The sequence below is a fragment of the Falco biarmicus genome, chromosome 6 (genome assembly GCF_023638135.1).
Source record: "Falco biarmicus isolate bFalBia1 chromosome 6, bFalBia1.pri, whole genome shotgun sequence".
Lineage (NCBI taxonomy): Eukaryota > Metazoa > Chordata > Aves > Falconiformes > Falconidae > Falco > Falco biarmicus.
Genome location: NC_079293.1, coordinates 37692304 through 37705117, shown reverse-complemented (window position 1 = coordinate 37705117; position 12814 = coordinate 37692304). Strand labels below are relative to the sequence as shown.

At 37.9% G+C, this 12814-nt stretch overlaps 1 protein-coding gene across 7 annotated transcripts in view; it reads left to right on the top strand.

Annotated features, from left to right (window-relative positions):
- The window catches only part of SMOC2 (SPARC related modular calcium binding 2), a 149709-nt gene extending 138917 nt beyond the window's left edge, over window positions 1-10792 (top strand). For 2 of the 7 annotated variants that reach the window (XM_056343952.1, XM_056343956.1), the window contains exons 10-13: window positions 2591-2693; window positions 3624-3871; window positions 6371-6411; window positions 9158-10792. In XM_056343952.1, coding sequence (XP_056199927.1) covers window positions 2591-2693; window positions 3624-3871; window positions 6371-6411; window positions 9158-9181 — 416 coding nt within the window. In that variant the 3' untranslated portion in view covers window positions 9182-10792. Of the gene's footprint in view, window positions 1-2590; window positions 2694-3623; window positions 3899-6367; window positions 6412-9157 lie in introns of all 7 variants that reach the window. The other 5 variants (XM_056343950.1, XM_056343954.1, XM_056343949.1 and 2 more) reach the window with 3 other exon arrangements.
- Window positions 10793-12814: the final 2022 nt, after the last annotated feature.

The following is a 12814-nucleotide window of genomic DNA, read 5'->3' as shown; positions in this document are numbered from 1 at the left end:
ACATTTGTAGCATATGTACACTCAGCAGCTCCCTGAACAGCAGTGGAAACTATCTAGAGCATACTTTTGCATTTCTTCCAGATGTTTCAGGAATACACTCATAACTGACATGAAAAATTCAGGTGGAGCACCTAAATCAAATTGGATTTTAATATTATTATCTATCAAAAAAAGGACAGAGAAAGAAAAAAAGTAAAATTGTCTTTTATCTATATTGCACTGCATTGTTACATGCTGAGGTATTGTCTGCATTTTCCACAAGGCCAGTATCAATTCTCAACTCATGTTTGGAGCAAGATTCAGGCTTCTGCCTAATGACAGTAACACGACCTCAGCACAAAACAAAATAAAGCCTGTGTCATTCAAGATAGGTCTACACGGAGAGCCTCAGACAGACCTCTTTCTGCACGTTCTTTGAAGAGAACCAGCTCTGGTCCACAGGCCAAGTATCCTTGCTACGAAGATGTAGTGCTCAGTAGGTTTGCTCAGACATTTAGTTGCGTGGTTCAGACAGGTTGCCATACTAACATGACTGGATGTGCCTTCTGCATGGTCACTGCTTGGGCTCTGCCTGCTCATCTCTGGGGAACCATGCTTTTGTGACTTGCAAAGTTATGTGGCTTCTTTTAAATCTCAAAGCACAACTAAATTACACAGTTGCAGTGTCTGAGCCTTACAGCAGTTTCTTTGCTCTAGATAACACACTTACGCACAGAATGCTACCAGGAACCTGTTGGTGTAGTCTTCTGTCCCTTCCTAGTAATCTCTTGCCACCCTTCTAATTTCTGTGCCTTACAGAGAAAGCTCAAGTGCTTGTATCACTGAACTCAAATTTAGGATTATAGTCATAGCTGTGGGGTGGGGTTTTTTCTTTCTTTCTTTTTTTTTTCCTTCAGTTGTAATAGGAAAAAAACCCCACATGGTTAAAGGCTAAGGGAAGAGGAACATATCTAGGAGAGTGACAACTGGTTTCAGATGTGTACTTTTAGTACAGTGAAACTTGTTTCAGTGAATTCCTGTTATATGCCTTTCACAGTTACTGGAATAAAATGTCCTTGGTGCCAAAAGCAAACACATAAGAGACAGAGAACTCCTAACTGCATGAATGTGTTCAACAACAATATGTAGTGGGTGCTGCTGCTATGCATAATAGCTGAGCTATTCTTACTGCAACACAGCTAAGGGCTAATATAACACAGGTTCATTTCCTTGGATCAACATGGGATGTATTAAAAAATAATTTGCTGGGCAAGATGAGGCTTTTCAGGCTCAGATAATCCTATTGCCTGCTCCAGAGGTTGCTGAGAAGTGTAATGAAATAATGAATCCCTACTGATTGACTAATCTTCCTTTTCCACAACACTTCAAAGCATTTCCCTTTTTCACTTAAGAACAGAACTGTGGGTGAGTGGGCCTCCAGCACAGAATTTTCTGTGAAAGTCCTACTGTGGGCTCCAGCTTCAAGCTTGTCATATCTATGTCACTGCCCGTGGATCATCCTAGAGTTTAACTCAGGGGTCCTCAAACTTTTTAAACAGGGGACCGGCGCGTGGATGAGGTGGCAGGAGGCCATCTGTGGCTGCTTGGTTTCCCCCCCCAACCCCCAGCAAAGAGGGGGTGGGGGGGTTCTGTAAATACGGAGGGCCGGATTGAGGACCCTTGGGGGCCGTATCCAGCCTGTGGGCTGTAGTTTGAGGACCCCTGGTTTAACTCAACTATTGCAGGGCTAGGGGAAGACTTGGTGTTTGGCTCAGGGCTTTAGGGAAGAGAGGAGGAAGCAGGTGTATTGTATAAGCAAACCTCCATGTGTCAACATCCATGTGCTTGTCAGATGAATTTATCTGCTCGAGCTGCACTGCTCTAAGAATGGATCTTTCAGTATATGTTTATCTGATGTATTATGTGTCTGAAATGTGCTGTCCGTTTCCTTCAGAGAAGAACTTTGTGGCATAAAGGAATGTAGTTATGAGGATGATCTGTCATCACCATAGGATGTCACAGTATGAACCAACGTACCAACTTAGCAGGATCCAATTGGGCTAGGTGCCATATAATGGGAGTTAACCCCTGTCCAAGAGAAAAGTGAAAAGGGCAAGGAGTTGACTGTCATTTTACAGAGAGGAAGACCAATGCACTGGGAGAATGTGTCTTGAGAAAGCCAATGGTAATTCAGAGGAGCAAAAGTGGAAATCTGAAAGAAGTGTTCTGCTATGGGCTTCTAGTCCGTGTTTCAAGTGGTCTGTGTCATGTATTTTGTAATTTCAAAGCTTTACCTTTCAAAATGTGACACCCATAGAAAACAATACTTTGAAGAAGGAAAAATAATGGACAAAATTGAAAGAAAAGCACCTGTGGTATGCAAACCAGGTTCTCAGTTGGTGGAATTCAGAAGTATGTTTCTCTATTCCTGCTCTATGATACAGATAGGTACTTGACTTTAGATGCTTGTCTTTGAATTATGTTATGAACTTGTCCACAATTTGTGAGCGTTTGTGTACAAGGGAGTCACATTAAGTTTGAACTATTGTTAGAATTTAGATTTTGTAAAAAAAGGAAACAAGAAAAGAAAAAAAATAATCTTGTTTTCTAGGTTGTCCTGGGGCCAAGAAGAATGAGTTTCTGACTAGTGTTTTGGATGCATTGTCTACAGATATGGTGCATGCAGTCTCTGATCCATCATTGTCTTCTAGCCGGTAGGTTCCAGATCCTTTTAGTGTGTCTTTAAAAGGATTCTTGCAGTGATGAATGAATTGTTGAGGGCTTTGAGAAGTAATTATTCTGCCTTCACAAAGGGTAAATTGCCAAGAACTTATATGGGAGAGTTTACTTCAAAGTTACCACGGTGATAACTGTTCTTCATGGTAACCACTGTGGACTATGTCCACTTAAGAGATGCACTTGATAGCTGAATTCTCAGCCGCAGCACAGCTTAAAGTTTATCTATAGCTGCTGGTACAATGTGTCTCAGTCTTTGTTCTCCTCTGATGCTTTACTTAATGAATGTGTGCTACCTTCCCAATTCATATTTTGCCTAGTTGCTTGTAAAACGAACAGTCACAGATAGAAGTAAAAATGTGTACATGCTGTCAAACTTTGTGTGTCTGCAGGTCAGTTGCTCACCATCTGAGGAAGAGGTGACATTTATTGTTATAACTTACCCAGTAATTCAATACATTTAGGTATTTTATCTCTAAAAGCATCCATCATGGGTTGCAATTGGAGCCTAGGTATTTGGTGATGCTGACTGTTGACCTACTTCATTTGGGTATATTACATGTTTTAATGTGTCTGCGATCTATGAAACTGTCTTCTCTTTTATTTCTCTCTTCACTTTTCTCTGTTTCAGGAAATGAAAGGGGAAAGCACTATTTTCTGAGCATGGTGCTGACCTCAACACAGTTTCAGAGGCTTACCTAGGAGCAGATTACAGCTCTTAGTGTAAAATTTAGGATACAGTTGTCCAAAGAGAAAAAAAGAGGCATTTGCTAGAAGAAGCTTTTTGTCCAAAAGCAGAGAGGTTTTTGTAACAAAGTATCTGACAGTGATTTAACTATTCTGAAATAAAGGTAGAAACTGAGGTTTACGTATCAGAATGGAGACTAAATTCTTTTTTTCTGTTTCAGGGTTTCAGAGCCTGATCCAAATCACACTCTGGAAGAGAGAGTGGTCCATTGGTATTTCAAACAGCTAGATAAAAATTCCAGTGGTGACATTGGCAAGAAAGAAATCAAGCCATTTAAGAGATTCCTAAGAAAGAAATCAAAACCCAAAAAATGTGTGAAGAAGTTTGTGGAGTACTGTGATGTAAACAATGATAAATCCTTGTCAGTTCAGGAATTAATGGGCTGCTTGGGAGTAACAAAAGAAGAAGGTAAAGCAGAAACAAAGAAACGCCATAGTAAGAACCTTTTCTAACTATCCTTTTCGCTAGATTCTTCAAAGATGATGAAGTCTGATATTTGTATATGCCAGAAGTATACAAAATAAAACAATACACCTGTCTGTAGCTAATGCAGCTGTTGCTTAGGACAGATGGCAGGAAAGCTGCTTCTGTGTAGGCAGATCATCACTTTGCTCCAAAAGAATCAAAAACTTCCCATTTATTCTGACCATTAAATGTATTACAGTAGGAAACCTAAGAAGATACAATAACATTAACATTCATCAAAAAGTCATTTTAATGTTACTACAGTACTATGTCCTGAATGAGTGGAAGTATCACACCTGTGCTTTTTGGATCCCTGCTGGGAAGGAAGAACATTATTGAACTTTCTAATGACTTCTCACTTCTCAAATGTGGTTAGAGATACAGTGAGGAATGTGGTCATCTGCCAAACAGGTGGAACAGCTGCTGGTACACAGCCACCTTACCCTGCTGCCAAACTGGTAGAAAGGGGAATGACTAACTACAGCGTGTAATGGTCCCTGCAGAGTTCAATCACACAATTCCTAAAATGAGGAAGGATTTAGAAAACCTTAATTGTAAACAACAACAGCAGATCCCATTACTGTAAGAAGCTGTAGAACACATTGTTTTGTTTGTCTGGGACCTTCAGATGAAGTCAGGGCAGTAAAACAAAGGTGTCATAGGAAATGAAAAGCAAGTCAAGTGGGAAATGCGGTCAGAAATAAAACAGTTTCCACAAAATTGGATGTATTCGAGTCTAGAAAGGGAATACTGCAGAAAGATGGAACAGCTTTACATTGTACTAATAAAGTAAAATGTCTGTGGCTCACAGACACAGATCTCTCAAAACAAATATATCAAATCCAGGGGTTTTTCTTCTGGGTTTTGTGGACCTATATAATAATACCTTGCAATTTTCACTTAGGTGATGAAAGTAAAAAAATGTATATGAATGTTACCTTTATGCTGTAGATGTGGATACTGAAAAATACCTTTTTCATTTACACTATTTGGCAACTAGTGTTTTAAAGTGAAGGCCATTATGGTCACTTCATATGTTAGCATCCATTTCAAGACACTTCTGTCCTGCTGCAGCTGACACTCCTTGGTCTCTTATTGTAGATTAAATTTGGGTTCAAAATCATTGCCCCAAGACATAAAGGAAAACTATAGAAAGACTGAAATCAAACCCCAGTTTTCCTTGTGCTCATTCCATTGAAAAAACAAAGATTACAATAAACTACCTGTTTTGGAAAAGGAAGTTGTAAGATGCATGAAATTATATGAAGAACACACACAGATCTAGCTGAAGTAAAAATTACATTCACCATCACTGGAGATTTTTAATAGACTGTATTCAAGAATAAGAACATGCATTTTTTTTTTTAAAGAAAAAATACCTCGGAACTTTTGCATTAAAACATAGTGGCAACCAGTTGGAAAAAAATTCTAAACCAAATCATTTGATTGCTTTCCTAGAAATACATACTTTTAAAGACAAGACAGTAAAATTGGCTTTTGTTGGAATATCAGCATTCTCTTTTGTTTCTCCTGTTTGACAATTAAAATTTCCTTTCTGATAATCCTTTCACTTGCACAAAATAAATCAATTGCCACTTTGCTATGGCTAGAGTTATGTTTCTAGGAATAGGTGAGACCCCATCACCTGAGGTGTGAGAGATGAGATAAGGAGGTGGCTCTGCATCATTCTGTGTGAGTTCCAGTTGTCTTGTGAGAACCACTGGAAGCAAAACATACTTTCTCAGGGGAATGCTAGTTACTGCAGTGTTTTTCAAGGTCCCATTTTGTTCCACTTTGTCCCAGTACAGCTTGACTGACTAGAAAACTGAGATGGAAATCAGAGAGTGAGTACCTCCCTAGCCTCCCAGATTTGCTTGTGGAGTTGAATGGGCCAGCAGACTCATGTAGCTGTGGGGTTTTTTTTCCCACATTTAGAGCACTGTCTTGGGCTTTGCCACTAAAAAAACTTAAAAAGCAGTGATAACCATGTTGTTTTACAGATTAAATGCAAACAATGTCTTTGGTTTGTAGAGCTGTTCCTGTGCAATATATTTAAACAAAGTGAATGCTTTCCAGACAGTCTGCTTGTCCATGCTTCTTTCCCACCAGGGATAGTAGGCTGTATTTACTACTAAAGATTTGATAAGTTGGAAATGCTCAACACTGACTAGATGCAATCTGTCCTAAGCAAATGTCACATATTAACTGTCAAGCAATGCTGTCATTCAGCTTTCATATAACTCCATGAAAGAAGCAACACCTGTATTGAGGAGAGAAAGAGTGGATGTTTCAATGAAAGATATGTAAAGTTTTATCTCATTTATTGAAAGTAGTTACCCTGCTCTAAAAATACCTTTTCAGAATGAAGGCTTCAATTCTTGGGGATGGTACATATAACTTAGGAGCTATATTTATAATGTTTTCTTTTCCCTCTTTTAGCAGCCCCTAAAACCAACACTGAGAGCACTTCATCCAGCAGGCAGGTGAGTAGTGAGGAAAGATCTCCATTCCTGCCTTGCCCAGCTGAACTTCTGGGGGTTTTAGCAGTTATCCCTACATCTTCAAACTGCATTCATCTGTCATTCTGCAGACTTGCCAGGAAAATGTAGAGCAGCATCTCGATTAACAAATTTTGACTTAAGTTCTATCTAAGGAAAGCTGAATCAGTCAACGACAGGTGCAGAGTAAATGTGCATAAATGCAAAGTGAAGTAGGCCTGCATGCGGATGTTCCTAGTAAAGTGGCATGTATGTTAGTCATAATTGGATGAAAGTAATTGAGCCCTCATATAAGTCTTCTTTATTCCTGAATGACAGCATTCCCATACACTTTTAAATGTGCACTGCTTTATTTTCATTTACCTTTTCCTTTAACTGAATTCCGTTAACTTTCTTGCATGTCACATGATAGACACAAACATACTGATTGCAATTACACTTTGTGAACAAAGCCATGCATTTCCCATGCTCTATGAAAATCTATACATTTCACAACCCCCATATTATATGGTGGCTTTAAACACCTTTTAAAATCTTAGCGTAGAGAAAAGAGCTGTCACTTGCAAATTCCTTTGCTGGCTGAGCAAAGTGATGCTGGAGAACTAGGATTTGCATCAATCTGCTGATGTGTTTTAAAACTAAATTTGGTTAGGTCTACAGAATGGTTGTAGCAATTGTCAAATGCCCTGGCAACATAATCCATGATCTCTTTTTGCATTAATTTTCTACAAAGACTTTATTTTGTTTTTCCCAATAACACCAGTGTGTGTCATTTGTGGAGTTTTGACTACTCAAGGCATTCAGAGCTACAAAAGGCACAAAAAGCAGAGTTTTTACATCAAGGGCTCAAGTGGAAGCCCAGGAAAAAAGATTGAAAAAAAGTTTTAAAAAGGTTTCTCATTTGTGTGCATCTATTTTTGTTTACTAATCCTAAAGATGCAGTTTTCTGTACATCGGCACAACTTCCTAGCACTTTTGCATGGGTCTGAAGAAGGACTTGTGAGTCTTCCAGCTATTGAATGGTCTAGTAAAAGAATCATTTTTATACCATTCCTGCCTCACTTTTGTATTAATTAGAGGAAATAATGATTAGTGCCCACAAAAGCATCAGTAAATGATGAATTTTTTTTAAAAAATATTTATACAGACTTACTATAAGAAAACTCAAGTAACCCTGCACCTGGGAAAATAGCAATTTGGCTAAAAATATCCCAAAACCATAGTTGTGGGTAATGTCTTCCTATCTATCAGAAACCTAGATTAATTTGTTAAAAACTGAACCCAGGGTGAACCTGCCTACGAGCCAAGAGAAATCTTCTTCTCATTGTTGCCAGTCAATTTGTTAATTGCTTTATCTCTGATTTGTTTGATGTTAGGTTCACACTTCCTAAGGCAAGCTCAACATTGGTTGTGGGTTCTATGAGAGACCTCCTACATACCTTTGATGGAACATAAAATATTCTCACAGCTAGAGGGATGTGATAAGTTTCTGTTTGTTTAAACAAATGTTTGTGGTCTTAACTTTTCAAGTTCCCCCCACAAATCACTTATGCTTTAAACAAGGCAGCCTGAAAACAATTATCCCGTCGGAACTCAAAAACATTCAAAAGGGTTATTTTAATTATATAATGGCAATTACTGGCACACGTGCATTACACTTGAAGCATGACAAGCCCTCTCCCCTTTCTTGTAATCTGATCCTGACTTGCAGAATGTGTAATAAAAGTGTGCTAGTGCGTCCATGTTTTTTAATTTTGTTCAATAATTTTGCTGACTCAGCACCAATTATTTTAAAAGCTGTTGCTGACAAATGATAGCCTTGAATTAAGGCTGGCTCAGCAAACCATCTGTTGGCAGTTTCGTACTTGAACAATACAAGGCTGCAAATGCAGAAGGTGGCTTTCATCATGAAAGTTTTAACTTGAAAGGAAGTTATTGAAAAGCAACTGGGCTGGGCAGGAGCCACTCAGAAGAAACCACCCTACGAAGATGGAGTTATCAGATTTGCATCACTTAGGAGATGGGCACTCAAGAGTTCATTTTCTACTAGTTTCCTGTGGCAATTCAGTTATATTCATGTTTGTGTGTATTTCGGCATGTATTCCTAAATATTATTAATTTTTTTACATATCTGCACATCTGTATGTCTACACGCACATGCAATCTTACTGAAAGAAAGGACATATAGATACCTATAGTAATATGCTAACTGAGTCTCAGCTGTGGTCACTCTAAAAGAGGTCAAATACGTGATGGATCTGACAGAACTGGGTTAGTGGCCAGGTCAGCTGGCAGCCTTGCTCAGCTCCACCCTGTCCAACAAACATACACATACATGCACACACTCTCAATGAGACCCAGAGGACCTTTTGCAGCCTAGCAAAAAGTTTACAAGGAAACTATAGATTTTTCATAAGACTTTGGCCAGTAGCCCATTCCTTATACATCACATGCCATAGAAAGGTATATTGCACCAGGGACTTGCCCAGGCAGTTGCTAAAACTGTGTGTTTGACAGGTATAGATTTAAAGAGTCCATAAGTAAGGAATAGTAAAGATGTTGATGCCATGAAGTACTACAGGGCAGGGTTTTTTTATTCTCTATATATATTTCTGCAGAACTCTTGTTCTGATAGTGGTATGTGGACACTGCTGAACATACAGATACATGTTTATACCTGACTACTTGAAAACATCATTAATAATGCAAATTTTTTCAAACTTCCTTTCAGCAAGTTTCTAAGAAGCAAGGGTGAACACCTTATTGATTCAAGGCAGATCTCTGACATGTGGGAGATTTCCTCACCAAAAGGCAATAAAAACAACTGTAGTATTTGCACTTTGTACTTAAAAATGTAAATTCACTTTGTAGAAATGAAATATTTAAACAGACTTTTTTTTTAATCTGTGAAAATGTAATGGCTAGTTTTGAAAAATTATCACATACAATGTATGTGTATTCTTTTGTTTTCTGAAATATGTAAAACGTGTTGGAGATGTAAAAGTTTGCATTTAAACCACTTTTTAAAAAATAGCTTTTTGGCAAACAGTAGCATAGAAACCTGATTCTATGTATTCTGGTTTCAATAGTATCCCTTGTTTTTCTTAATCAATACTGTCATTTAAGTAGAGTTATGCTGAAAAGTCTACTGTACTCTCAATTGTGTCCAAGCAGTGTTGGATGTTTCAGGTTTGCAGGACTGAGGAAAGTGTGTAAATTGCTGTTTACTTGGGTTTGCAGTTTTTAACAGAACAGATTTTTCATTGTTGGCAATATTTTATTTCATTTTGGATTTATTGTTATTATGATGCTTTCCAAAGATCATGTAATGAGAATGCAACCACTAATGGATTCAAAACAGTTTTTCTGCACTTGGGATACTTGTAGAAAATTGTATCCATTTTTGAGGTGCCTTCCATTATAAGTTTTGGTAGTATTTTTTTCCCTGTTTGTTTTCACTTGTGTTATTAATACGGCAAACCAATAAGGAGAAGGTGGATTGTAATGTCACTCCAGTCTGGTTCAGCCTGGGCCTCCAAGCATGTTTCTGTGGTCAGCGCAAAGCAGGAGCAGAGTTTATATGGGTCAGAACTGTAAATCTAACTATAAAGAGGCAAGGAAGGCTAAACAGGTTGTTCAACCTTTTCTTTCTCCACACCTGGCTGCCCCCATCAACTCTTTGGTTTGCCTTGGGGTCCACTAGAGGTAAAGCTGAACAAATGATGAACAGTTGCCATCAGGAGGGACTACTAACATCACCCCTGCCTGAGGCTTTTTCCTTGCTGTCTGAAAGAACTTCTCAGAAGTTTTCGTACCTTCTCTGTCATTTTTCCCCCCAATACTTTTTGGTGTGTGTGCCTGAGGGGAATGAGAACTTGAGGATATGAATTTAGAGCAGGGGACCCAAGTGAAAAAGGTCCAGCTCTTTAACAACTGTGAGTTACAAGCAGCTGGGTTGATTGACGCAGTGGTAGGTGGACTGCTGGCATCTAGGAGCTGACATGAAACAGCAGGAATGTTGCAACAAGCAGTGATTTCATTCTGGTTTATTTAAATAATGTGTGGGATCTGACATGTGACTAGGTAATCATAATAGCACCCTGGCTTGAGCTTGTGCCTAGAAAAGCTTTTTCGCAAATTTAAATGTTCATTTCAATTTCAACATATGCTGAAGTGATAGGAAATACTGTATGCAATGGAATTGTACCCCAGAAATTGTGTACTCTAAGCTTTGGCAGCAGGAGGAACCAAGATGCAAATGAGTGTTATCTTTTATTTTTGTTTTAAAACGTATTTGTTATTCTTTTATACTGTTAAACTTTTAATTTAGTCCTCTTAATAGATTAAAGATCAATATGTTATCAAACCATGCTGGTGGATTTTCTTCTGCAACGCAGATAGCCATGTTTAGAAGCAAGTACACACAGTTATGACTTCACCACTCCGTTGAGTTTACAAGAAAACTCATGACTTTACCTTATGTCCATCTTCTCATCTTCCCTTGCCCCTTTATTGAATTCTCTCCTATGGTCATTCATGCCCTATTCATACCACTGCTTTCTCAAAATAGGCACTTCTAGTTTTAACCAAGCACAGCCTTGATACCAGAAGGAATCCATGTGCATAGGCCCTTAGGCTCAAACTACAGTACCAGTGTTCATTTAGTTCCACAGTAATTAATTAGTTCTAGTTTTTATCCTATTCCATGTGCAACAATTTAGTTTCAATTTTAGTTCTGTTCTTATTAAAAGCACAACATATACTCTGCTTCTCATTGACCAATATTTGTTCTAGTTCCAGCTATTTTTGAACAAATTTATTTAGAGCTTTTATGAAGTTGTAAGTAGAAGCCTATTAACTTTTAAAAATGTGTATGTGTTCAATGATTTGTCCAGCTTGCTGCAACGTCCATTAGTCAACAGGCCACACAGTAAGCAATGTTCCAAGTTTTGTCAACACTTTGGACAACTTTCACATTTTATCTCCAGCCCTAGAAGTAGGCCAATTTCATAGTTGCCGTTTTAGCAGAATCACTTGTTTCTCAGTCTTGTCACAGTCTAACAAAATGCCTAGCTTTCAGATACTCCTTTTGCAGAACAGGGACCTAGATGATTGCTCGAAATGACAAATTTTCTTGCTAATGTAATTTCAGATAATAAGAGAGCAAAGAAGCATCAGTCCATATGAGAATAAGGGAGAAGGCTCAAGCTAAACACTCTACCGCATATAACAAAGGAATACACTGTGCTTTTCTCATTTTGACCAGGATTTTACCTGTCACAAGTGCCATAGGCTAATGGAGTAAGCAGGCATTCCTAGAAAGCTGGAAGGAGAAACAAAAATATAGATTACATCATCAAAAACATTTAAGTGTGTCTAAGATTTGATAGATTTAATTAATCTTTTCCTTTAGTAATAAAAGATGGATTAATATAGTTTAAGAAATCTTCCATGGCAAAGATAATTTAATTGCCCCTTTTAAATATTTACACCAGCATATTATATAACTAGGTTATTGAAACTAGTGTGAAAGAGACTTTAATGCAGAAAATGAAAGGTTTATTACATTTCTTTTCTTTAGGATGGCAAATTGATGTAATTTTGGAGTAATTACTTTGACATTAAACAACAACCAAGTAAGTTTATTGATGTCTAAACATTAGAATTATTATAGTAAATTACTGATACGAACTGTACTCTTTGCCCCATTTAATTGTTTCAGTTCAAGTTTTTTAAGTGAAAATATGTCCTTTGTTTAAAAAGCATAAATAATACGTGGGGTGTTTTTTCCTCTTTTCTTTAAACAAAAGCTCATGTGGAAAGCATTCAGAACACATTTCTCCAGGACATCCAATGAGGGGGGGTGTGTCAGGGAGAGAAGTCAATCTGTTTTTTATCTGGATTAACAATGAAAATATATGCAATATTTTGCCTTTCCTGTATCTACCTTCCCTATTTCATCATACACTATTCTCTGACTAATGTCACTGCTGGAATACAAAGCCTGTTGGAAGGAGAGATAGTGAAATGAGAGTCCATTCTGTGCATGTGAACAATCTTTTCCATAAAATACAGCCATCTGTCATCCTTTCTCTAGAAATGCTCTTTACTCTTGACATCAATTCAATGTATAAGGTTGCTTCCTTCTTATCAAATACGGAATTCTTCTTTGCACAGGCATGGAATCCATTCTTGGTTAAATAGAGAAAATCACTCATAAAAGATTAGTCTATGGGATCGTAGGTGGAATGCTGCACTTTTGTACTACACCACAAATAGATGTTTATAAAGATTTATAAAGGCCACTCAGTACCTGAAGAACATGCATGAAGATGCCTATATCCCAAGTAGTCAGTCGGGGGGGGGGGCAAAAAAAAAAAAGCTGAAT